The sequence below is a fragment of the Oncorhynchus mykiss genome, chromosome 18 (genome assembly GCF_057628025.1).
Source record: "Oncorhynchus mykiss isolate SJ-2025 chromosome 18, ASM5762802v1, whole genome shotgun sequence".
In the NCBI taxonomy this organism is placed as follows: Eukaryota; Metazoa; Chordata; class Actinopteri; order Salmoniformes; family Salmonidae; genus Oncorhynchus; species Oncorhynchus mykiss.
In genome coordinates, this window is record NC_143039.1 from 50765230 (window position 1) to 50793065 (window position 27836).

At 43.3% G+C, this 27836-nt stretch overlaps 1 protein-coding gene across 2 annotated transcripts; it reads left to right on the forward strand.

Moving 5' to 3' along the window:
• The first annotated feature begins 270 nt into the window (after positions 1-270).
• On the forward strand, positions 271-27550 carry LOC110496329 (zinc finger protein 516). Of its 2 annotated transcripts, none has more exons than XM_021572153.3 (5): positions 271-476; positions 14770-16454; positions 18242-19627; positions 22977-23041; positions 23739-27550. In XM_021572153.3, exons 2-5 carry the CDS (start codon positions 14927-14929, stop codon positions 23787-23789), a joined length of 3030 nt encoding a protein of 1009 aa, XP_021427828.2. In that variant the 5' UTR covers positions 271-476; positions 14770-14926; the 3' UTR covers positions 23790-27550. The 2 variants fall into 2 exon arrangements, with proteins under 2 accessions (XP_021427828.2, XP_021427829.2); XM_021572154.3 differs by lacking the exon at positions 271-476 and adding an exon at positions 695-1105.
• Positions 27551-27836: the final 286 nt, after the last annotated feature.

Below are 27836 nucleotides of genomic sequence, written 5' to 3' on the forward strand. Positions count from 1 at the left end.
ATTTGGAGGCATTATTTGAGCAGCTAGTGGCAATACTAGGTAGCCTGCATAAAAAATAATATTTTACATTTTAGTCATTTAGCATACGCTCTTATCCAGAGCAATTTACAATAATGAGTGGATACAGATAAATTTATTGAGCGGTATGATTGGGAAAGTTATGTCGGTCTATTAAATAATTACATTATATTGACACACTAGTTTGAAAAACATTTGGCTTGTATTGCCAACAATGGAAATCCACGAGTATTCTCCTGTGAAATTCCATTCAGCCCACATAGGATTGCTGAGAGCTGTTATTAGGCTACGTGAGTCAGGGTAGCTAGCCTACTTTATTACACATCCAAAACAGAGATAACGTAACTATCAGCCACTGTGGAGGTGGCGTCACGCAGACATCTTCACTTTGAAGTATGCCATCGATGCACAGTCATCTACTCTGCCCTTAGGTTTTTAATAACATCAACAACGTACAGGTAAGAAGATAACGATTATAGGCTGACATTACCTACATTTACAAGCGTTTTTATAAACGGTGATGGGTTCGCGGGTTATTTTACATAATTATTTGTTTATTTATTGGCGGTGGATGTCCGTGTAGAGGCAGTGTGGAGGGATTATTTCAACAGCGCATTCCATTGAAGAAATTAGATCAAATCTTGCCTAATTTTGTCATAAAATGTTTTTATACCTTGTTACAGAAACTACGGTCTGGTGGAAGCTTAGGGCGGAGCTTAGCTCCTACTTTTTTGTTTTGATGCGTTTTTGTCTTGAAGCCTATTGCTTGTAACTGTTAAGTCTGTCGAGTACTAAGCCGATTCTATTTCAAGGGTAGCGAGTCAAACGGGACATGGAGACCATGATTAAACGACCCGACTAAAATTTTGCACTTCGGGCATATTGAGCGCAGTAAGAAATCACGCCAGGAATTCATCTGGGAGCAGGAGGCTATAAACATATAATTGGAGGATTATCTCCGCTAAAATAATTGGACAACTTTTTAACGGATGTAGGCTACTGTCATCGCGTTTTTTAAATTTTTTATTATAGTGTGTTAGGCTACTGGAGGACAGAACAAATTCGTTTAGCCCTTGATTATAGTCAGGTAAGGGACTTTGTTAACTTTAAAGATGGAAACAGACTCAATTGATATTAGGTTATGCAACGAAAGTCCATATGCAAATATTTTCCACTGTTTTAATTATCGTTTTTCATGGTGTCCCCAAAAAGGTTGAGCACAAGTGCATTGTTCTGAAGAGGAGGGGATAAACCGTACTTCAATGGTTAATTAATTCACAGTGCGAACTTGATGTTCAACAGGCAGCTCGGAAGGTTCTATAATATCTAGATCTATAATGTCTATTGAAGACAACTTGACTTGATTAGAGACAGCGTGTCATGTTTGACTTGACTCCACAAGATAACGAAAACAGGCTAGGCCTACTCTGCTGTCACACAATTGCTTATCCTTTTCACCATATATTTCTGCCTCTTTACATTCATAAGGCAGACTATTGGTGCTATCATTGTCAGTGCACATACACAAACTTGTGTTTGTGAGGGGCCCTAACAAGAAACAAGGCGCCTATTGTACAAGATCAGCAACAGATTACTAGAATTCCTTTTCTCTCCACTCGCTCAATGGCTTCTCAGTCTACTCCATCTGGACTGCCTAAAAACCCACACAGGCAACTTTAATATTTGAACGTCTTTGTCCTTCTTCAACTGTTGCTGCTGTTTAACCTTCTCACCACAGTACGTTGGAGACCTATAACGAAAATATGGACAGTTTGTCTAAAGACAGTTAGACCGTTGCCATGTTGAGTTGTATTTCTGTATTACAGGTAGGTATCCACACAGCATGCTGTAGAATGGTCAGCCATGTCCAGAGACACTAACACAACACTTTCAAATCTAAGTCTTGTGACTAGGGAGAATTTACAAAACCTTTGGTCACCCAAGTAACAATGGCTTGGGTGACTTGCCTCCTGGATAGTCCTGCACTTTGAAAGAAAGCATAACAGTGTAGGCCTGACACAGTGGACATAAAGCTTGGCAAAATAGGATGTGACATATAGTAATCTGTTGATTAGAGGCCTGTAAAAGTAATGATGTGTGTGTATATAGATGGAGAAAGATGCCAGTAGATGGATCTGGATGGTTGAAAGACTGTCTGTCTTGTCTGTCTATCTCCAGGCCATCAGACTGTTAAACAGTCACCACAAGCCGGCCTCCGCCCAGTACCCTGCCCTGAACATAGTCACTGTTACTAGCTGACTACCACCCCGTACTCTACCCTGAACCTTAGAGACTCCTGCACTATGTACATAGTCATTGAACACTGGTCACTTTAGTAATGTTTACATACTGTTTTACCCCCTTCATCTGTATATCCTGTATTCTAGTCAAAGCTAATCCTATATAACTACTGCTGTACACACCTTTTCTATTCATATATTGTCCATAATGTCTATATACACCATCATGTATGTATGTTTGTGTGTATTTACATTTTTGTGATTTGTGTGAATTGTTAGGTATTGCTGCACTGTTGGAGCTAGAAACAAGTATTTCGCTGCACCTGCAATATCGGCAAAATATGTGTACGTGACCAATAACATTTCATTTGATTTGACAGACATAAAGACAGACAGATATTTTTTTGTACAGACAGATGCAGACAGACAGATATTGTAGGTATACAGGCAGATGGATACATAGGAGCTAGAGATAGATGGATGGGTAGATAATTATTTAAATAACCCCCCCCCCCCCCATACACACACACACCATCCCCCCGCGTGTGGCCAACATGTGGGGAGGTAATCCGGTGCTATTAGGGTAATCTTCTCAGCATGGCGATCAATCGGGAGTATGCTCAGCAACTATCAGGCAGGCAGAGTATTGCCGTCCCCCCAAAAAATTAGGGGCAAGGAAAAATTATTTAATCATACAGATTAAGTGGGAGAGACGTGGCGGCTGGGGTGGGGTGGTTGGGGGGGAGACATGGCAGAGGGAGGTTGAGATTGTTCAGCGATAGGGTTTATCTCGAAAGAGTTGTTTTGAAATCATGTGGATAGGTAGGATCTTGAAATCATTGCAGTCGTGTATTATTACCATAATGGGGGTATTCATGCCGCTTAGTGCTGCGGGTCAATGTATGGTACAGGACAACCTGCTTAAAAAAAAAAGATTACCTCATATAATCAATAGCCTAATGGTAATGGTTAACCCCCATCTAAGTCATTGTTATTATGCTGAATAGAAGTAGGATCCAATCTACAGCATTGTAGAAATTTACTGCACTTTACTGTAAGGTCAGTTTTCTGAATAACCTACCTCCTGTATCAGGCACAGGGTACAGTAGTGGCATCATTAGTAGTATGCAAATTCTCTGCTGTGCCACTGTGGACCACAAACTGAAAAACACCATTCATAGTCAAGAATGACAGTTTAGCATAACATCGTTGACATGTTTCAAACACAAACCGTGAGTGTGCTTTTGCTTAAAGTTCTTTGTGCAATAATGTGTGTAAAGGCTGTAGAGAAAATAAGATGGGTTTTGGTGTGTGTAAGTAGAAGTGTGTTATTTTTACATGCTAATGACAGTGGGCAGTCAACATGTACTGTAGGTAAGAGAGATAGAGAGCCGTGTGTGTGTGTGTGTGTGTGTGGAGAGAGCTCACTTGCGGCAGCTGTGTTTAGAACACACATGCTGGTGTCTGGTGAAGACCTTGGCTCTGGTCAGTTGGCAATGCCACAACTGAGAGCAATGTGGGCAGGGGACTTTGTTCTGGCATGGTTTTTGTTTTTTTGTTTGTGTGTGCTTGTGCATCCGTTAGTGTGTATGTGCATCAGAGAGATTATGCTGAAGGTGCATCTTCTCTTTGGATGTTGGTACTAAATAGAGTGACACAGGAGGATCGACTATCTAACCATAGAGGCTGTTCATGTGACTGTCTTGGCAGCATTCAGGATGCTTACTGTTCCTGTTTTTGGCTTTCTAATTTTGGGATAATTTGAGCATTACCATGCTTCAAATGAAGTCCTGGTACAGTGCTTTCAATCAGGTTAATCAAATAACCATATGGATTTGAACAAAATGTATATACAGTACACAGTGGCACTTAAGGGCCAATATTAGGCATCTTTAATTTAAAAAATCACTAAGGTCTCCCACTCTATACAGATGGGGAACATGTTGCCTGATTAGTGAATGGATATAGGTGCCAACATTTGTTCTTCTACTTGCTATTCTGCAAATTAGGCCTAGTCAGTTAAGATAACTATATTGGGAGGTGTCATGTAGTTATAAGCAACTTATTATTCATATGGTTTCATGCAAGTGGTTGCATTGTTACTTTTTAAATCTGCAAATTGCCTTGTGCTACTGCTAATACCAGGGGTGGGAAAACTACAGCCTGTGTTTTTTGTTTGTTTTTGTGGTAGATTATTATTTTGGGTTAAAAAAACCCACTCCAGGCCACACTCAAACGTCTACAACTAGATAGAAAGCATGTAGAAATTATAATGGAACAATATAGTTCCAACATAACTGCCCCTTTTCTGACCCTCATTGATTTTGACAAAAAAAATCGGTCCCCCAAAAGTCTCTACAATCTGTATTGCTGAAGCGTTACAGATTGCGCGATCGAAATGAAAGGTAATTTCTGATTGAGCCTCCGCTAAACTCTGGAACATTGCCTTTAAATTTCAATCACACTGTAATGCTGCGCTTCCGCAATACAGATTGAAAAAAGCCCGTTGTCACGAAGGCCGTTATTGTAGCTACACTTCATACGATGAAGTTAATATTCATATCTCTGACTTAATATAGCATTTAATGTATTATTCGTCCATTGCAAATGTGATTACAAACCATTCAGTTGAGTTGGTTATGTTGTTTGGGTTGAAAACTGACATTGCGTTTACACAGACAAACTCCATCACCCCATTGATTCACGGTCTGCTATAACACTAGACTTGAATAAAAACCGATGTCCTCTGGAGTTGCTGAGCAACCTTTCTTTTTCATATCTGAGTTCCTGCCTATTCTGTGTCAGTGCTTCATTATTTTCTGTGTCTGATCATGCTTCCTTATGGTTGACGTTCAAATAGATGCATTACAGTTATGCAGACTTTCCAACCATTCAATGATGACATTAATTGATCGATAAAATACCAAGGGAAGTCGATAAAGCAGTAAGACCGTGAGTTTACTCATTAAGGCAGCTCCGATCTATAGTGTTTCCCGTTTGAGTGGTAATGTTCTCTTGGTCTGTCTGACTGTGGGTAGATACAAACTAACCAAGATTGATCAGCTGGGAAAACTCATACTCCCATGGTTCTCCTCTCTCCTCCCACTATTGCTGTAGTATTGACCCCTTTGATTAATTGTCTTACGACAGGTGGCGTTACTTCTACGCGACGCTCGTCCCTCAACCGACCTGTCTTGTAGGCCATGGAACTCATACTAACATTTTTGTATTCCCGAGCATCCGCCATTCAAAAATGAAAAAAATTGTTCCTAATTTGAGATATCACCGCACTCTCGCATGACTCTCCATGAAATAACCAGAATAACTAGCTATATAATTGCAAACGCTGTGACAGTGATTTAATAGTTTGCAATTAAATAAAAACAAAGCGGAGCTATCTCCTGCAAAAGTTATGTACAAGGACGTCAGTCGCCAGTGCAGTGACTTGATCAGTGGCTTAGCTAACTATTGTAGCTAGCTTACAGACATATTTACCTAGCTAGCTAGCTCTACATAAAAACCTTGCTTAACCTTTTTAAATTACCATGAAGTTGTAGACATGCAGGCCCAAAATTAACAGGGACAGTTATCAGAAATCAGTCCGTTTCTCAGCAATCGCTAACGTTACGTTGTATCGTTGAGTTAGCTGAGCACAGCAGCTTCATGAAAACTCAGTGTAAGCATTAGTACCACTACAGTATATTGCTAGCTAGCTTTTTTTGAAAGATTCAATATTGTGTATGGAGCACTAAATTGGTAGTTAGTTGGTTAGCAACATTGTTTCAGTGACTTGCTCAGCTAGCAAGCTAATGTTGGACACATTTATGATAGCTTTCATGCCCATAGTCAAAATTCTGAAATACTTCCCATTGAAGTACAATAATCCTTAGCTACATGTAAAACTGGGAGACTTTCTCCCCAAAAAACATCAACATTATTTACATATTCATTGTTTTAGCTTAGATCAACTGTTTTGAGGGAGAAATGGGGATCAGCAGACAATGTTACCTACTGTAGGTAACAGTTTCAGATCTTATATAGCATATTGCAGCCAAACTCCTTTTGATCTATCCCATTACTCTTTGTGAGATACGAGACATATCACTGCAGGCGGAATCGTTGAGTTATCTGACGTAAGACAATGCCCTTAGATTCTTATTTTCAGAATCACCATCCATTACAGCCAAAATAAAACATTTCAATGAGAAGACTTGAAGCCACATTCTCTGAGGTAGGGGAGGGAAACATATTGATTATGGGGCTGCCTTGTCTGTATTTCAATACATAGATGTAAAATCGTAATTTGATCATCCTGTTGCAGGAAAACTTTCCTGCATGTCAGGACATGTAAAACGTGTAGTGTATCTGAGGTTTACAGAGGCTTTTGAAGTTTGTAACTTCCACTTTGAAATTTCAGACTTGATTTTCAACCCCTACAAAAATGTCCATGAATTCTAATCCACATAATTCAAATGTCTTATTGCTGCAGGATTATTTTCCTGCTGTAGCAAACTGGCTCAAATTAAGATCTCACATCTGTAGGGAAAACACTGGTAATTTGTCCAGATGGGAGATGAGGAGGCGAGGCAGTCCCAGATCCCTTCTGTTCAGCCCTCTGAGACAGGGAGAAGAAGACAAGATTGGATGGGTGTCCGGTTACCTATACTATAGTCTTCCAATGAGGCGGTGTTGGAAAAGATGCTGCACCACCTCAGGGAACCTGATCCCGATGCAGCCAGCTGTAATTAAATGCACACATGAAATGAGGACCGATTTGGATACCACTTCATTAGAATGGTCCCCCACAAATGATGTGTAAATGCTCAAACTTGTACATTTTAAGCTCCAATATGAAACGTTTTTGGGAGACCCAACCAAATTCACAGACATATCTGTAACGCACATTTCTTTCTCATTGAAAGCAAGTCTAAGAAGATGTAGATCTATTCTATGTGCCTTATTTTTAGGTTTCCTGTTCTTAAGTTTTGCATCTTTTACTTTCGGTTTTATACACTAGCTGAAAATACAATGTTTTTGGTTATTGAACATGTATTTCACAGCGGTTTTGATGGTACAATGATTCTCTACATTGCTTGTTTTGTCACATTAACTGAAATTAGGCTAACTATTATAATTTTGGCAACCAGGAAATGGTGGAGGGTGTTCTGCGTATTGCACCTTTAAAAATGCAAGGAGGATCAAGGCACTCTCTAATTAAATTGCGTTTATTTGTATGGCATGTTGAAGGGAACAAGGATTAAAGACTGGCACGTTTCGGCAGCATGGCCTTCGTCAGGGAGTACACCGATGTACTTTGCACTCAATGGCCAAAGAGCACCTTCTATTTACAAAAATACCTGCTATTGTGTACCCTAGCAGTGATCCAATTCCTTATTTTTTCTACAAACTATTGGTTTTATTTAGTGACTGCAAGACTGCAAATGATTTAATAATACTGTTTTTAACAAGTAATTCAGCCTAACTATTGACCAACTAATATATATATATATATATATATATATATATATATATATATATATATATATATATATATATATATATATATATATTATATTTTTTAATGGGGATTTTGTCTGTAAAAATGTTTCAGATATGGAATTTTATCATATTCCTCAATCCAATGCTAAACAAAATTGGTTGTTAATCTGTTGTCTTTGTGGGTAGTTACTTCCTGCTACATAAGAGTGATAGCTTAGATGTAGCCTATACAGCCTTAGGCTATATGTTTTACCGGCTTTAGACTGCAGTGCCTTTCATTTCATAATTATGTAAGCTTTCCTTACTCTTTACTCTTACCATGACAGAGATGCATCTGAAAATGTTGTGCTTATTGCTAGGCCATACGATACTAGGATCATCACTATGTTTAGCACCATTTCAGCGTCAATTTCCACCAATTTCACCTACAATTTGATCAATAAAGAAATTGCCACTTATACTGTTATAAGTATACAATTAGCAAATTTACGCTCATTGTAATCTCTGTATAGTATTCTACAAAACATTAACCTGCCAGGCTGCCACTAATTAAATGTGAAAGATGTGCTGTCTGCGAAATCTGATGAAATCTGATGAATTGGATGAGATGGATCATATGTGTTGGGCCATATTACTTTAGATATTCTCATTTCGGTATTCGACCCTTGTAGCGTTTCAAATGATTATAGTCACTATGTTTGACAGAGAAACAGACAGAGGGTTGGATGGAGAGAGAGGGAGTCTGAGCTGACCTTACCATGATAATCTAATCCCTGTCGAGAGTGCTTTTTTTAGAGAGCAAGTTAATGCCACCAGATTATACTCCAGTGTCTCCCACACCGACCAATCGAGGCTGTAGAGATGGAGAGGGAGAGGTCTGTGCTGCACTGTCAGACCCACCAGGAAAATACAGGAAACACTGCCTCATATACACAACATTCTGGAATTGCTCAAAATCGGGCTTTAAACTCACCTAGGGGAGCTATATGGGTGTGTGTCTGTGTGCATTTGCGTGCAGTTTCTTCATTCCCTCAAACTCCATGCTCAAGATCCCTCCCTGGTTTACCTCCAGCACATTTCAGTGGTGTAGCAGGCCTGGAATGTTAAAAGGCAGCTCATTGAGCAGCTCATCACATGCTATCAAGAGTAATCCCTGTGTATTTGTTGTGTAACCGGGTGGAGAGTTGAACACACACACACACACACACACACACGCAGCAGCAGCATAACCACACCAGCTGCTGGTTGCTTTAAGGGCCAGACATGCTGTGTGTTTGTACTAGTGCACATTTTGCACCTCTTATGCCATAATGTTAAAACAAAGAAGGAACATGAGACTTCATCATATATCTTACTCTTATTTTAACAATTACTTGAACCTTTTTGCTTTTCTGAGGGATATAGACTAGATCTTTTTGTTGATTTGGGAAAGCGGTGTTTCACTGTAGAATTAGGTTATAGTCGCAATGGCGACAAGACATACTTCCTAATTTCTGTTTAGCTTATAGAGATACTGTTTATAGATGTCTATCACACACATTGTGTGGACCACATCTATAAACGGTGTTTCTTACCCAGACATGCAGTTTCTTGTTTCCACACAATATTTGACACGTCTACTCAATTGGCTGTGTTTCTGACACGTCTATAACACAGTGCTTCTCACACGTCTATAACACAGTGTTTCTGACACGTCTATAACACAGTGTTTCTGACACGTCTATAACACAGTGCTTCTCACACGTCTATAACACAGTGCTTCTCACACGTCTATAACACAGTGCTTCTAACACGTCTATAACACAGTGCTTCTGACACGTCTATAACACAGTGCTTCTGACACGTCTATAACACAGTGCTTCTGACACGTCTATAACACAGTGCTTCTGACACGTCTATAACACAGTGCTTCTGACACGTCTATAACACAGTGCTTCTGACACGTCTATAACACAGTGCTTCTGACACGTCTATAACACAGTGCTTCTGACACGTCTATAACACAGTGGGCCTCCAGGACGTGGATTAGGCAGACAGTGTAGAGGGTGTTAGTCAATGTGGCGGACGCTGGAGCTGCCGCGCGGCCTGGTAAACAATGCCTCGTTTAAAGGGCCTCTACACTGTGACCTCACCACGACAGACGGCTGTCATCCCCGTCGCCTCTCACACCTCTGTCTGTCTCTTTTTAGCTGGACGTTGGAGCGGACCCTCTGTGGCCAAAATAGGGACACTTTGGGACCAAAGAGCATCCCTTTGTGATCAAAGTGGAGGCATCTCCCTGCCTATCTCAGTTGCTCAATTTACTATGGTTCTCGTTGTGTTTTATGTTGTCTTGGTCTCTTGTTTTGTATGCTGTCTTATGTATTTAAAAAAAAAAAATCTTCCACCTACAAATAATCAAAGTGAATCACTGGGATAATTTCACCCAATCCCTAATTGACCCATAGTCTTTATGCATCTGAATTAATTGGATAGTTGTAAGCAATATCATAATAGCTGCACCTTGCCCTTTGATAAACTCACAGGAATTGTGTACTCCAATCCTTACAGATCTAGGAGGGAGTAGGGTCTAGAGGTTGATTTGGGATTGGGCAAGACACAAATTTGGATCACTGACAGAAGCACACTGTATAGCATAACATTAGCATAAGGACTGTCACATGCTAGCACTAGTGGCTATGTTGGCACAGCTTGCAGTTGGTTGAGAGAGCATATGTGGGTGACTTAATCATCACACACAGACAACACACTCACATACTCAGACAAAGGTTCACTGGTGCGTGCACGCATAGCCGCACACATGCATGTATTCACATACTGTCTCTCACGCACCACACACTCTCTCTCTCTCACACACACACACACACACACACACAGGCTCTTAGCTCAGCACCAGAGCCCTGGCCATGGGGAGTTTATGCTGAGCTGGTTTGGACGTCAGGCTGAATAAATGTGAGGACAGCTGACTGGACATGGCTATTCATCTGCCAAAGAAAAGAGAGCGGGAGAAAGGGACTGTACAGAAAAAGTCAGCTCATAGCAATATGTTTGGCTATCTGCGACTGTGTGGATCATCCATCGACGTGTCCTGTTTTTTGTTTGTGTGTGTGTGTTTGTCCGAAGCACCACCCTTCCACTATCTTGAAGTCAATGTCACATCTCTGTTTTTATTGAATGTGTTATCTAGCTAGGCTAAAAGCCTATATCAGGGCTCTCCAACCCTGTTCCTGGAGAGCTATCCTCTTGTAGGCTTTCGCTACAACCCCAGTTGTAACTAACCTGATTCAGTTGATCAATCAGCTAATTATTACAAATCAGGTGCGCTAGATTAGGGTTGGAGTGAAAACCGACAGGTAGAGCTACCGATGGTAGCTCTCCGGGAACAGGGATGGAAACCCCTGGTCTATATTATGTATTGTCTTCCTTTATGTAGATCATCTGAGAGAACACTGCCCCTCTCATCTTCAATAGAGCTTACCCTCTTTATAAGGTTCAACGTAGAGCTAGTACATCTTTAAAGACACACTCTTACATTTTGTTTTGAATTGTAAATATTGCAGACCTTTTTTTTTTCTTCAAATCTCCTCTTTTTGCTCTTTGTTTCTATTGCTATGTTGTCTATTGCACAAATCGATGATCATTCAAGATCATGGTCTTCTCTATTAGGCCCATTTCTGTTTAGAATGGACTTTTGAAGAACACAGAGATTTATACGAACAGAGACATAATAAAGGAACAGCCAGAGGTTAGAGAGATCGGAACACACAGCACACTGTCAGACATCTTCTCACTCCACTAAATGACACAGCATGTGTTTAAACCCTCTCATAGAAATACTCTTTTTGGTTTGTTTTTGTGTGTGTTTTCAATTCAGGAAAGTTTGTTGTCCACGGACAACAGAATTATGTTGAGACTGAGATTTTTTACTTTAAAATCTATGTCAAACAAAAACCAATGATTGCAAAGTTCAACAAACTGTACAACTCTATGCACAAGGGCAACTTGGAAGAATTTCCAGAAAATTTTACAAAATCACATTTACTTGAACAGTATAGATTCAAAAGTTTGGTAACAGAATGCCGGCACAAACAGTCATTCTGTTACCAAACTTTGCATCTGCATTGTTCTTCAAGTAAATGTGTTTTTTCAAAATGTTCCTTGGAAATTGTTAAGTCTGACCATGGAATTGTTTATGTCTGTCAAACATTTTGTGAGAGTTTTTATAAAAGATGGTGTTGCTGCCTATTAGGATAGGTTGCTGTATGCCATTTTAAGACCCCAAACCTAACAATGACCTAGTTGGAAACACTTCATACCCTCAAAAACTTTACCGGGGATGACTCATTTAGTCTGCTTGTAAGACACACACACACACAGGCCTGATGGCCCTCCACTACCATCTGTTGCCTCCTTTCGCTCTGACATCATCCCACCATCCCCCATTGTGTTAACCCATCATCACCCGGCCCTGCCGTCACCTTAACCCCTTAATTTCCACTAACCACCCCCTTCCCTGTCTCCCCCCCCCATACAGAGCCACTGTGCCACTCGGTCTGTACGCTAATCCCTCAGCGTCTGCCCTCTTAACACCTGCCACCACACTCGTCTAACTCAACTCCCATTCTGGAGCCCATGCCAGTGTCTTGGCTGTTTCGCTGGAAGAGCACACGCAGTGAAAAGCCCATAGCAGAACGCACACACAGACATGCTGGGACGCGCGCGCACACACGCACGGCTCAGAGTGGCCTGAAACGGGACAGATAGGTCTCTTTTGTCACCCCCCCCCCCCCCCGCCACTGCTCTCTCACCCCTAGACATCTTTTGCAGGCCCCATTGCCCAACAATGGCCACTGTAGGACCCCCTGGTAATGGTTGGAGGGCGAGACGTGACGAAATGTGACAGTTCTGGTGCAGCTGACACAATGGTGTTCCTTTCCCGCGGCTGCCTGTACTGCGTTGGCTCTAAGAGAGCCTGGGCACTTTGCGCACCGTTATAGTTTTTGAGAAGGAAGGCACCATCTTCTGCTGTGGTCTGGGAAACCATCCCCCTGCCGCCAATTAGTTGGCCCGTGAAGGATGTGTGTGTATCATCCACAAAAATGTAAAAAACACAACTTGGAACAGATGCCCCTTCACAAAGATACATCTTTGTCTGAGACGTAAATAATAAACACATTGTTTGTTTGATATAGGAACAGCTCACATTTTCTTTTACTTTAGGGTATCTATAGTGCAGGAGGAGTTGACTATGAAAATATGTATTATTCTTCTCTTAACGATGCTGATGCCACCTGCCCCATTTCTATAATTATTTTATCTGTGCTTTTCTCAGTGTCTCTTGTATGAGTGAGGTTAACTACTGTTCCCTTTATGACATTACATTTCCCTTCATATTAATAACCACTCAATGTGACCTTGACGTTCACTGTTAGTATTGCGAGTGTGTGTCTGTCTGCGCGTGTGTGACTGTCTCAGCCTGTTTGTTTGTCTGTGAGATAAAGAAATGTAGTTGGTTGATAATGGCGTATTGATGCGGTTTGGAGTGGACTGGCCCTGAGGCCTCATCCTGACTGGTCAGGACTGAATGCACCTCTTCATGCTTCAGTACACACATGCAATTAAGGCATGGGGAACAGAGGACACTCACACGCACACACATACACACTTTCAGTGTACGCTTCCTTTAAGGACAACCATCAATCATCCTGTTGTTGTGGACAATAGCCATTCAAAAGTGAGTGTAATGCAAATTCTCTCCCTCTCCTCTCTAACACACGCCGTTACATTTATAAAACTTAAATACGGACAGACGTAACACTCTCTTACGTTGTGACAGTGAAACATACACATTCAAAAAACCGACCGTATGTGGACATGATGATTTGTTGGTAATGGTAGTCCTATGTAAACTCTTTACACTTGGGCCCAATGCGAGAAGCTCTTTTCAAAATGTATGCAAACTTAAGCTGTGGATGAAATCATTTTAAATGTACCAGGGAATGGGATGTGTATTTTTGACTTATTTGCAACCGTCATTGTATAGAGGCTAGTCCTCTAGACAAAGTTGTTGGTGCTCTTTGTATGGTCATAGCGTTGTTTTGTTTTTGATGACTGCAGCACGATAGCATTTCCCCTCTGTTTGACCTCCTGGTGACTGTCAAATCAAATCAAATTCAATTGTATTTGTCACATGCGCCGAATACGACAGGTACAACCTTACAGTGAAATGCATACTTACAAGCCCTTAACCAACAATGCGATTTTTAAGAAGAATATGTGTTAAGTAAATAATAGATATGTAAAAGAAAATAAGAAATGAAAGTAACAAATAATTAAAGAGCAGTAGTAAGATAACAGTCGCGAGGCTATATACAGGGGGTACCGGTACAGAGTCAATGTGCAGGGGAACCGGTTAGTAATTGAGGCAATATGTACATGTAGGTAGAGTTAAAGTGACTATGCATAGATAATGAACAGAGAGTAGCATCAGCGTAAAAGGGGGGGGGGGGGGGGGGGGGCAATGCAAATAGTCTGGGTAGCCATTTGATTAGCTGTTCAGAAGTCTTATGGCTTGGGGGAAGAAGCTGTTAAGATGCCTTTTGGACTTAGATGCTCTGGTACCACTTGCCGTGTGGTAGCAGAGAGAACAGTCCATGACTGACAATTTTTAGGGCCTTCCTTTGACACCGCCTGGTATAGAGGTCCTGGATGGCAGGAAGCTTGGCCCAAGTGATGTACTGGGCCATACGCACTACCCTCTGTCGTGCCTTGCAGTCGGAGGCCGAGCAGTTGCCATACCAGGCAGTGATGCAACCAGTCAGGATGTTCTCGATGGTGCAGCTGTAGAAGCTCCGTCCGAGAACTGTGTTCGCTCTGTCCCTGTCTGCCTCCGTCTGTCTCTGGGTTGTAAATATAGCCTAACAGATGTCAGTTATTGTATTGGTTGCGTGGTTATAATAAAACCTATTATTAGATTTATAATATGGCCTAATTGTTTTTTCTTGTTTTTTAGGTGTTTTTAATGATAATCCCTCCAGTCTTAATGATTGCTAAAGAAAATCCAACATCTACAGACCTATCCCTCATCACTATGAGAACCTTATGACTTTGGAACGCACGAGTCAGTTTTCTTCATCGGGGATCAACAGACACTTGAGCTGCCACAGCCCATGGAGGTGGTGTCGAAGCAGGAGCGGGCGGACCAAAGCATGGCCGACGCTGTCAAGAGTGACCAGGAGGGCGACAATGCGATGGCCTCTGGCCACACCTGTGGTCTCTGCGGACGGAGCTTCCCTCTCCTTAGCTCGCTGTCCCAGCACATGCGCAGGCACACTGGAGAGAAGCCGTACAAGTGTCCTTACTGCGAACACCGGGCGGCCCAGAAGGGCAGCCTGAAAGTCCACATCCGCAGCCACAAGCTGGGCCTGTTCAGCCGAAGCCTGGGCAAGAAAGAAGAGGATGGCAAGAAAAGGGAGGGGGAAGTGGATGGGGAGCAAGGACAAACACAGAGAGACCCCCAGCAACTGCTTAGTCCCGACAACAACCTTGCCAAAGGCACCTCGGCCAAGAAGCACAAAGTCAATGGCAAGACAAAAAAGAAAAGCTCCAAGAAGAAAGACGACGACGCAGTGATCCAGGATGACGGCAAGGAGGACAAATCACAAACCACGGCTGAGGGCAACTCATTTCCGGGAGGGACCAACTGGATGGACGAAAGGGTCAAGGAGGCCAGTGCTGGCTCCTTCCCCTGCGGGTCTTGCAGCCAAGTCTTTTCCCAGGCCCTGCTCCTCAAGGCCCACATGAAGAAGCACCGCGGCTCCCTAGACCATGGCTGCCGCATCTGCGGCCGGCGCTTCCGCCAGGCCTGGTTCCTCCAGAGCCACATGCGGATTCATCGGGCCAAAAGCCAGCTGCGGGCTGGGGGTGGTGACAGCGGCGAGTCCCCGACCACCCTCAACGGGGTCCCCCGGGAGCCGGCGTCCCTGGTGAATGATGACTGTCTCTACGAGCTGTGTGCCGGCTGCGGCAACTTCTTTTACGACCGCAAGACCCTCCGGCTGCATGAGAGGGTCCACAAGCAGAGCCATACCCCCAACAAGCCACTGCAGCAAGACCCCGAAAATGGCTCGTCATCACCCGCCGCCAAGAGTCGCTTCCTGGAATGCCTTAACCTCAGGGCAGCCGGGGCTGGAGAGGCAGCTATAGAGGGGAATCTTGGAAGACGGATCCCCGAGCTGGACCCGGTATGCAGTTACCAGGCCTGGCAGTTGGTCACCAGAGGGCATGTGGTTGAGGTGACAGATAAAAGTATAGGCTGGGAGGAGAGGTTGGCGGATGCCGACGTGGTGTTTGACCAGGAGAAAGGCGAGTATGTGCCGCTGAAACAGGAGAAGCGGAAGAGGCAGCTGGACTCCTCCCAAAGCAGGAAGAAGAAAGGTTCCCAGGATGTTGTCGTTAATGGTGGTTGCGGTGGGATCTCCCACCAGCATGGTGACAGTAGAAATAGCCGCACCTTGTTGAATGGGCTCAGCCCAGAGACGTTTGGAATATTGCAGAAAAAGGTGAAAGATGGTCATCAAGCCAGCAAGCAAGCCACCAAATCAAACTCTTCCAGTCAGCCCAGCACACCAAGACAAGAACATTCTCTGTCTGCCTCGTCCATAAAGAGGAATAATATCAGGGACCCAACCTATGAAGGTAAGACAAAACCACACTATCACCTAGATTAGCAACAAGAATTCGATTTTCGTGAAATTACATGACAAAGGGCATCTTGGTTGTATTCACACTTCAAATCCTGATTGAAAAGGGAACATTTCTGAAAAAAGTAATCTTCAAAAGGAGCATTTGTCTTGGCGCAGCAGTCTAAGTCACTGCATCTCAGTGCTACAGGCGTCACTACAGACAAGGGGTTCGATCACAGGTTGTGTCGCAGCCAGCCGCACAATTGGCCCAGCGTTGTCTGGGTTAGGGGAGGGTTTGGCTGGCCGGGATGTCCTTGTCCCATCGCGCTTTAGTGACTCCTTGTGGCGGGCTGGGCACAAGCACGCTAACTTCGGTCGCCAGCTGAAAGGTGTTTCCTCCGACACATTGGTGCATCTGGCTTCCGGGTCAAGAATCAGTGCGGCTTGGCGGTGTCATGTTTCAGAGGACCCATGACTCTCGACCTTCGCCTCTCCCGAGTCTGTAAGGGAGTTGCGGCGATGGGACAGTACTGTAACTACCACTTGGATATCACAAAAAGGGTATAAAAAATATTTAAAAAACAGGACAATTTTCCTTACTCTCACAGCAATAATAATGAAAAAATCCCCCCAAAAATTCAGACATTACCACATTACCATATTTCGCTGGTCATCCCCAAAGCCAACACCTACTTTGGCCGCCTTCCAGTTCTCTGCTGCCAATGGCTGGAACAAATTGCAAAAATCACTGAAGCTGGAGACTTATATCTCCTTCTCCAACTTTAAGCATCAGGGCAGTTTACCGATCACTGTACCTGTACACAGCCCGTCTGTAAATAGCACACCCAACTACCTCATCCCCATATTGTTATTTTGTTTTTGCTCTTTTGCACCCCAGTATCTCTACTTGCACACCATCATCTGCACATCTATCACTCCAGTGTTAATGCTAAATTATAATTATTTCGCCTCTATGGCCTATTTATTGCCTTACCTCCCTAATCTTACTACATTTGCACACACTGTACATAGACCTTTTCTATTGTGTTATTGACTGTACGTTTGTTTATGTTTATCCCATGTGTAACTCTGTTTTGTTTTTGTCACACTGCTATGCTTTATCTTGGCCCTGTTCTCAACTGGCCTACCTGGTTAAATAAAGGTGAAATAAAACAAATAAAACATGGTTACATGGTAAATATGCTGCAAAAAGTGATGGATATATTTATTATTCTGTAGCACTTTTCTCACATTTTGAAGTAGTATGGACGTGGATGTCTTAGTTCAGTTTTCCAGTTCGAAGCAGTTGTCATGGAGCAGTACTCATACAGGTCAAATGGTTGTTCAACAGTTGCCTTTAGGGTGCCACTGCAAATTATATGGCTTTATGGCGCCATCGTGTGGCATGGATTGCCCATTCCACCCCCCATCCTACATAAAGGAATATGAAAGGCCCTTACATCTGGTACTGTGAGGCATAAACCTTTCTGTACCATTCATATAGCTTGACATTTGTTTGAATGTTTTCTGGAATATACTTAAGGGTTCATGAAGGCTTCATTCAACAGTAAAAGTTAAGTTGGACGTGAACACGGTTGAATTTAGCATGTATTGAAAATAGTTGAGTTGTTAGGCTAAATCACTAAAAAGGACTGATGAAAAGTAGCATTACAATGTCCTTCTCTCTCATCCACATGTTTGTGAAAGCTTATTAAATCTTCACACCTTGCTGAAGCTCATTTTCTTAAAATGTCTGTTTTTCAATGTGAGCTTAGTCTACCTGTACTCTGCTATCCACAGATACCAAGCCATACTTCTGCGAGCACTGTGACTTCCACACCAGCGACCCTTCTTGCCTCACGTTCCACATGCACAAGCTGCACAAGCACATCAGGGATGGACGTCATCACATACTGGAAGCAGTTATAGAAGACCCGAGCCACGGCACTCCCAAAGTCTCAGGTTACATGGAATATCTCCGGTTGAAGAGCACACTGCTTAGCCAGCCCTACTGGAATCCTCCTGGCCAGGAGAGGGCGGCATCGAGCGGACAGTCTGAAAATTCGAGGAGCCTAAAGGTCAAAGGGCAATCCTCTCAGGAATCTATCATCAACGCCAGCCTCCTCAACCTGTCTGCCCTGCCCGAGAGCCAGCAGGAGGATAGTGGTGCGAACCCTGTGGCAGCGCTGTCCGAGGGTAAGCTAGTCAGACACCAGTGTCCGTTCTGCACCCACACCACCCATTACCTGGAGGTGCTGTGGATCCACCAGCGTGTGGCCCACAGGGTGGATAGTGGCAGCTCCCTGGCCCCCAAGTGGGCCCCCTGCGTCTCCTGTTTCAAGGGCTCCAAGGCTGCTGGACGACGCACGGGGCCCCCGCCTTTCCTGGAAGGAAAAGACTGCCCAGCGCTCCCAGTGCCCCGGTCCCAGCGCACCAAAGCCCCAGGTTTCACTGCCACGCAACCTTCAGGTGGAGGCACCAAGAGGCCAAAGACCCACACAAGCACCACAACTACTACTGTCCAGTCCAACACCAGCCAGGCAATGGTGTCAGGGTCACGTACCTCCACAAGGTCACCCACTGGTGGTGGGAAGTCGCTCCTACCTCAAAAGAAGAAGTTGTCAAACCTCCCAAACCATACGGGGGAGGTGGCAAATAAGAGCGCCCGATCTAAAACAGAAGCCCACCCTAAAGTTCCTGCCGCCACCACCACCGCCGCCTCAACCAGCATCCGAGTATTCTCCCAGCAGTCGACAAGCAGACCCAAATCTGGAAGCCATCATCGGGCTGCTGCCGGGGGAAGCCTGCTTCCGCAAGAGGGCCTCGGCTTTATTCTCGCCAGGAACCATGGCAGGGCCGACCACACATCCCATCTTACCCCAGACAGAACTCATTTACACCCCCAGCCCCGTCCACACCCACACAGCCATCCACAGGATCCCCCTGCAGCCCTGAAAGGTCAAGACCTTTGGTCAGTTACAAACATGTTTGGGGCGCAGGGCAGCAGTGGGTACCTGGCACCCACCACCGTCTTCGGCCATGGGAAGAGGGAGTTGACTGCTGGGGAAAGCAGAGACACCCCGATGGACATGGACATCCTGGGTCTGTTGAAGAACTACAACCCCCACGACCTGGCAGCTCTCTACCAGCACTGGGGCTTTGTAGATCCCAGGCTTGACCAACAAGGTAAAAGGGGGGATTGAGTGTTGGGTAATGTAGTCCTTTTTTTCTACCTTTTATTTAACAAGGCAAGTCAGTTAAGAACAAATTCTTAGTTACAATGACAGCACAGTGGGTTAACTGCCTTGTTCAGGGGTGAGAATGACAGATGTTTTACCTTGTCAGCTTAGGGATTTGATCTAGCAACCTTTCCGTTACTGGCCATACGCTCTAACCACTAGGCTACCTGCGGCCCCAATGCCATTAATGACAATGGCATTGATTTTGTATTTTTTATATTGTTCACCACAGCCCTACATAATTCAGCATGTAGAGGAAGAGAAATATGCATTCACAAAACTGACCATGTACTGTACACTCAGGTCACTTTGAGAGTAGCAGCTCTAACCTGCAGCTTGTCGTCGTAGATCCCATCATCATCCTCTTTAGCCCTTTGAGTCACATGTAATAACGTGACCTTTTGTAGTATGAGTTTTTCATTTCATTTGTCCGCCGCCTTTTCTGTTTTTCTACGAGTGTTTTGGCTTGAATGCTAATAGCTTGGGGGAAACATGTTTACCAAGGCCGACAGAAGGACATTGCATGTTTCTGCCGGTGATAGTACCAGTCAAGGAATAGGTCTCTCTGTCTGCTGTCGACCTGTGTGTGTGTGTGTGTGTGTGGGTGTGGGTGTGTGTGTCATAGTGGACAGGGAGGACGGCTCATAATAATGGCTGGAACAGAGTATTTTGGCTGGAATGGAGTGATTGGAATGGTATCGAACACAATAATGTGTTTAATAGCATTACATTCACTCCATTCCAGCCATTATTATGAGCCGTCTTCCCCTCAGTAACCTCCGCTGGTGTACCAGTATGTGCGTGCATGGATCACAGTGACACAGATGGGCAGTGGGCACCCAGTACTGTGTGACAAGGATAAGGGTGTGTGTGTCTGAGCGAGAGAAAGGAAGAATGAAAGAGGTGGCATCGAGGCTACAGACACACACACACACACACACACACACACACACAGTAAATTCCACTCCCAGAACATCAGAGACCTGACACAATTGGGGTGACAGCAGGAGAAAGAGCAGTGAGCAAGTACAGGGAAAGAGAGGGAGAAACAACAAGGAGCGAAAGAGTGACCTAGTGAGAGGGATATGCAGACATAGAGAGAGAAAAAGAGCAAGAGGAGGACATCTGACATGTGACACGGGAGCGCTGGCCAAAGGCACATCAGAGGCCAGGCAGTTTAATTTGCGGTAATATATGCGTTACTTCCCAGGCAGCCAGGGGCTGTGTCAGGGCTGTCAGATTTGGTACGAAAGTTGTCATCCACTGCTCTGAATGAAGCCCACCCCTCCCCCATCTTAATGGCACATCGGAAGTACTAATGAGCCCAATACTCTGTGGCTTAGGTGTTCTGGCGGTTAGCGTCACTGCCTCCAGCACACATGTATACCTGTGTCTGCATGAGTTCAAATCTAACCCACAGCCCTTTGTCACTCTCCTATTCTTTACACGCTATCACTCTGACTTTATTCTGTTCAATAAAAAATCTGAAAGAAAAACCCAATGGGCTAACTAGCTAGCTACTGTTTCTGCATAATACGTGCCTGCTGCACAGCCCCAGTAAAAAGATTGGATAAGTTAAAATTGCGTGAGATAAACAATTTATCAATGGAACAGGTTCCAACACTGCAATTAGAGCTAGCTGGCTAGCTAACGCTAGCATACTTTAGCGGGTCAGCTGCAATGGTAGATAGCTAGCTAGCCTATACTCCATGAACAAAGCAAACTATCTAGCTCGAACAATAGAGGAAAGAGTGTGGTGTTAATGATATTTTTTTAACTGGTACCAAACGGAGTATGTTCGTTAGATAATCCATCTGGTCCAACGGTGTTCGGCATTGTTTCCTATGCATTCTTGTGTTCAGACTTTTGATGGTAACAACCCAGAATTGGATTGCTGCAAGCAGAGGCTGAATGGATTGGTGCAAGAGCAGATTTGCACGCACAAAAACACATACCCACACACACACACACACACACACACACACACACAGAGTACCAGTCAAAAGTTTGGACCCACCTACTCATTCAAGGGTTTTATTTTTTTAATAAAAATAAAAAAACTTTTCTACATTGTAGAGTAATAGCGTAGACATCAAAACTATGAAATAACACATATGGAATCATGTAGTAACATAAAGTGTTTAGCAAATCAAAATATATTTTATATTTTAGATTCTTTAAAGTAGCCACCCTTTGCCTTTTATGACAGCTTTGCACACTCTTAGCATTCTCTCACCCGACCTAGAATTATTTTCCAACAGTCTTGAATGAGTTCCCACATATGCTGAGCACTTGTTGGCTGCTTTTCCTTCACTCTGAGGTCCAACTCATCCCAAACCGTCTCAATTGGTTTGAGGTGCACGTTCTCCCACTTAAAAAGATGAGAGAGGCCTGTAATTTTCATCATAGGTACACTTCAACTATGACAGACAAAATGAGAAAAAAAATCCAGAAAATCACATTGTAGGATTTTTAATGAATTTATTTGCAAATTATGGTGGAAAATAAGTAAGACACATGCTGGAGGTCATTTTGCAGTGCTCTGGCAGTGCTCCTGCTCCTCCTTGCACACAGGCAGAGGTAGCGGTCCTGCTGCTGGGTTGTTGCCCTCCTACGGCCTCCACCTCGTCTCCTGATGTACTGGCCTGTCTCCTGGTAGCGCCTCCATGCTCTGGACACTACGCTGACAGACACAGCAAACCTTCTTGCCACTGCTCGCATTGATGTGCCATCCTGGATGAGCTGCACTACCTGAGCCACTTGTGTGGGTTATAGACTCCGTCTCATGCTACCACTAGAGTGAAAGCACCGCCAGCATTCAAAAGTGACCAAAACATCAGCCAGGAAGCATAGGAACTGAGAAGTGGTCTGTGGTCCTCACCTGCAGAACCACTCCTTTATTGGGGGTGTCTTGCTAATTGCCTATAATTTCCACCTGTTGTCTATTCCATTTGCACAACAGCATGTGACATTTATTGTCAATCAGTGTTGCTTCCTAAGTGGACAGTTTGATTTAGTGTATATATGTGTGTGTGTATGTGTGTATATATATATATAGATATATATATAGCCCACAAATCAATTGAAAACCAAGAACAAGCAGAAAAGCCATCGCTTTTTCCCGCTTGTCACTCCAAGGCAATATTACCCTGAAATCTAAACGGAATATTGCCCTAAAAATACAACTGATACCTTAACTTACTGTGATATTATTAGGTTCAGTTTTTTTCTTCTAACTTTTCATTGTGAAGGTCTTGGGATTCTGAAGTGTTGCTCTGTCTCTCTTGTTTCTACAGCGATACTGCAGTACAATGGACATTTTGGAAATGAAGTCCATTCCTCCACGGAGGCCTCCAAACAAGTATGCTACTTTCCATGTCTGGGTTTTGTTTAGCTAGAAATAGAATCAGTCTCCTTACTGTGTGCCCTTCGATGTTATATCTCCCTCTGCATTCCCCCTATCCCGTCAATAACAAAATACTAATGGTATTTAGACCTTTAAAAAAATCCCTCACCACTCTTTTCTGCTCCCAGCTCTGAGAATCCAAAAGAGAAATCAGTGTTTGAAACACTAAAGGCGAGGCAGTGATACTTGAGCGTCTGTGTCAGACTGCTGTCTCCCTCTTTCTCTGTTTGGTACGAGGAGCTGACAGGAACAGAAAAAAATAAAAAAGCCTTGACATCCCCCCTTGGGGTAAACAATCGTGCGTCTCCATATGGCATGTCAAAATCCTGCCAATCATGACCACACGCAGGCCCTCCTGGACTCTCTCTACCTACCTGTCTGTTGTTCTCTTCTTATTTTCTTCCTCTTCTGTTGCCTTTGTAATGTATGAGACGTGAGGACACACTGACACACACCGAAAGATTAACTCAAACACACTCACACAAACTGCTTTTTTTTTTACATAATCCGAAACACACATTCAGACACAGAAGTATACTTGCACACACACAAATACACTCATAGAAAGACAACTGACACTCAGCAACACAAACATGTCTTGGTATGATCTGTGATCTGACTCCGCTTTGCCCCTTGTCTCTGTCCTCTACAGGTGAGCGGCCGTTCCTCTACTTCCACAACCTCTCTTAGGAAGGGGACATGAAAACTCTGCATGCCACATGCCCTGAAAACTCGACTTCCCAAAATGCACTGCTGCAAGATGAGAAGCCTGCAGTCCCTCACAGGAACCAAGCCATGACTACAGGAGAACAGTGACTCTTCACTTGAGGGGCCCAATTGTCTCAAGGGACACTCTTTGTCTACAACTAACTAACCCTCCCGGACTGATAAAGCTACCATTACATGTGGACGTGACAGAGTGGAAATTCTTCCCCAACTGGGGTGTGAACTCACAACCCTCTACACTGTAACTCAACATACTCAAGAAGCACCGTCAATACCTCGGACACAGAAAGGACAAGGCATTTCTGCATCCAGAGTGGCAGAACTTCTCAGGAATGCAGTAGCGATGCACTTAACCATCTGCTACATCACACACGGGGCTTAGATGTTTATGTGGTGACAGTATACTGACCCAGAGATGGTGTAGTTGTTTAGCTCATGGTGATTGAGTTCAGGCTGGGTTAGTGATAACTGATTCTAAATCAGTTGTTAAAGGGCAGAAAACCAGGATCCCCCAGGGTGTTTTATGTAACCTTCAATGCAAAAAGACAAGCAAAGACTGAAACTTTCATATTATATCCCTCCAGAGAATTGATAGAACATTTTGAAGTAATCGGATTGGTATGTGTGTTTACTGTGAATGTGTGTGTTAGTGTTTTAGTCATCTGTTTATTTGAGCTTTTGACACTTTTTTTTGTGTGTTATTTGGAAACTGTTTGGATTGGTCAGCCAGCTCACACAAGCAAATTTACCATCCACCTTGAAAGCTGGAATCTTTAATAGTAAAACTGCCATGTCCATTTGTGATATTACAACAAGAAACAAATTACTGCAAACAACAAACACATTTTTTCTCTCGGACATCATAGAACAGCAGCATATATGAATTATTCTTAAAACGGGAAAAAATTATACCTTGATGCACGACGCTCCCCACCTCTGCTTCGTCCAACAAACAAAATCAATAACAATGGCCATGGGGTGGACAGTGGTATGGTTTCCCTCACTGAGGAGTTTCTCCCATCTTTAAGCAACAATAATGAGGCGGCTGTTTGTGGCTTACCGTCCATCTCCAGCCATGTTTACATGAACAACAACGATGCTAGACTCTGCTGACCAGGGATGTAGTGGAGGGTAAACACACAAAATGCTGGCAAGTAGCCTCGAGGTTGGAGCGTTGGGCCAGTAACCGAAAGGAATACGAATACTGGAGCCAACCATGTGTCGGGTGTGCCCTTGAGCAAAGCACTTAACCCTAATTGCTCCAGGGGCGCTGTACAACCCTGGTCGTGACCCAACTTCCTGCGAGTGACTTGAGGAGTTGGGATATGCAAAGAAATATATATATAATCCATTATAAACGTATTATTTACTCACCTTTTTTAATTTGTGAAATGACAGTTAACCCACTTATTATTGCGTTCCCAGCGAAGATCAAAGCTCAGAACGCAAATTTTCTTGATGAGTTCTACTCGCGCCTTCCTTCTTTTAGCGAACAGCTAAACTCTGCCCTCTCGCGAATCGCAGCACAGACCGAGGGCCAGTGAATCAAACTACCCCACCAACGGCAAGTGGCTATAAAAGTAGGCAACTAGAGACGCCGCTGACAGACTAGTGGGTTTGCGAGATGCCGTACATAATTGTATTATTTTTCTCCTAAATGTACGCGACTCCAGCCGTGTCTACAGACATCCCTCAAACAAACAAAAAACCTGACTCTTGGAGAATGAGTGTACAACTGGCAAATAGTTGCGTATAGATATGTCAGTCAGGTGGCAGAGACTTCTAGTAGTGCTATAACATTTTAAATTATTAAAGGGCTCTGGCTAGTGTTAGCCAGCTAGCTAGCTGGATGAAGAAAGAAGCTAATGTTAAATGGTGCTTGACCAGAGCAGGGGCAAAATATAGGCTACTAAGTTCTCATCATAAATTTGCTTTACAGAGAGTACTGAAATGTTTATAACTAACCCAAGATAGACCAGATCCTGTCGTTTCCAATGGGAGCAAATGAATCATAGTGGGCAGAATAAGTAAGGAGGTGGGCAGAGCCAAGCACAAGTTAGTTTGATCCTACTGGAGCGTTCTAGCATTTATTTGCATATGTCCTTTAGGGAACGCCTACTCTGAAGTGCGCGTGTGCAATAACTACATTTACCCTTACCCTCCTACTAAATAACACAACTTTGGGAAAGGGTAAAATCTACAAAACACAGTCCACCGTTACAGATTCTAGTTTTGGAAACAGAAAACTGTATGGAGATCAAATGTTTAATCAATTATTTATTTTTGCGGAATGTCGGCCAAAATCCATCTCGCTCTATCTTCTTCCTCTGCCGGCAACAATGCTTCCTCTCATCACCATATTTGGAAGTGGGTGGAAATGCCAACCGGATGCTTCACATTTATACATCAGGTGAAATATCTGGCTCATTGTTCTATCTGTGGGACTAGTCAGACAGACGGTGGCGAGGCTGCGGCAGGCTGCAAAGCATGCAGGAGGCGGCAGAGGAGACACAGAGAGGGGAAGCAAGCAAAGAGCGAGAGGTTAGTACAGTGGTTCCCAAACTTGGGGTCGGGGCACCCTGTGGGGTCCCCTGAGAAAATCTGTACTAATCTTATTAGACAAATTAAGAACGTACAAAAATAAGACATTTCAATATCTCCCCATATCCTACCTTCCCTATAGGCCTACAGTAAAATGCAAATAATACAGATATAACAATGTAACACGTCTTCTTGTATTTCGTTAGTCTTCTCTTGATCGCCCACTGGACTTTATAGTTTACCCACCCATTGGTTTACCACTATGTCAATGCTGCTGACTATGTATGTTCTGTCGCGTTAAGCCTGTATATCCACTCAAGTGGATATCCCAACATTGGAAGACTGGCTTCCGTTGCTAGGGAGCACTGACCATGTGGAACATTTCAAACATGGTGTTTCTCAGACCTCAGAAAGTTGTCTTCTGTTGAGGTAAGTCTACGTCCTGGGCTATGTGATCCAGACGGAACGGAAAATTAATCCCAAACAAATGCATGGAAAAGGAAAGCACTATGTAACTTACAGATTTGCAGTGCTTCATGCATATAGCTGGATCTACACAACCAATGGTGTTGTGGACTTGGAACAGAAGGCCACTTTTGAGGTCTGAGAACAGAAAATGTCCCTTTAGATGGTAATGTGCAGTTTGACTCCATGAAAATGACTACTCTTCAATGAGGAGGATTGTGGGTCAGTCTTGGATTGTCTGTTTCGAAAAACACTCTTCTTTAGTTCCTTTTTGCTGTGTTTTACTTTTTGTGTTTTGCTGGATCACTGGATATCTGTCTTAGAAATGGCTTCTGCAGTTTTTTCCCAAGTTATTTTAGCTGTGCACAAGGAAAGAAAGCCATCCATGTTAAAGCAGTACCAATCTTATGTTATTACTACTTTATTTATTGAATATTATATGATAGTTATCCACCTTGATTGATTGTCGTCTGTTAAAAAAAAAAGGTTTAAAAAAGGTCTAATGAATTGAAGTCAAAATTATATAGATCGTAAAACGATAGACGTTTGTAATAAGAAAAGGTTGGGGCTTAGATGGACATGTGTTAATCAGAACGCTTCATGATGATTTGCAATGTTCACTCAGTGCCGAGATATTCTGTGACTTTTAGGACTTTAGATGATGAGGCTGTATTTTCAAAATTATTTATATTGCATAATACCTGTTAGTACAAATAAAACTTGATATATTTACATGGGCTTGATATTGGTCATTTACTTATCCAAGAGGCTCTTTCATCATTCTTTGAGGTGGTATGTTTATGACAATCACACACATGAACATATAAATGGTTGTGATTATGTAACGTGAAAAGTTCATACAATCACAGGCATTTGTAATCGCCGTAATTTATCTTTCATAATTGTTAAAAAGTGCTTGGTAAAGCTCTTACACCAATTATTCTAGCTCATATAGTTATATTAGAAGGTAAAAAGTGTTACAAAGCAATATGGAAGGAATTTGACATTCATTTTCTGA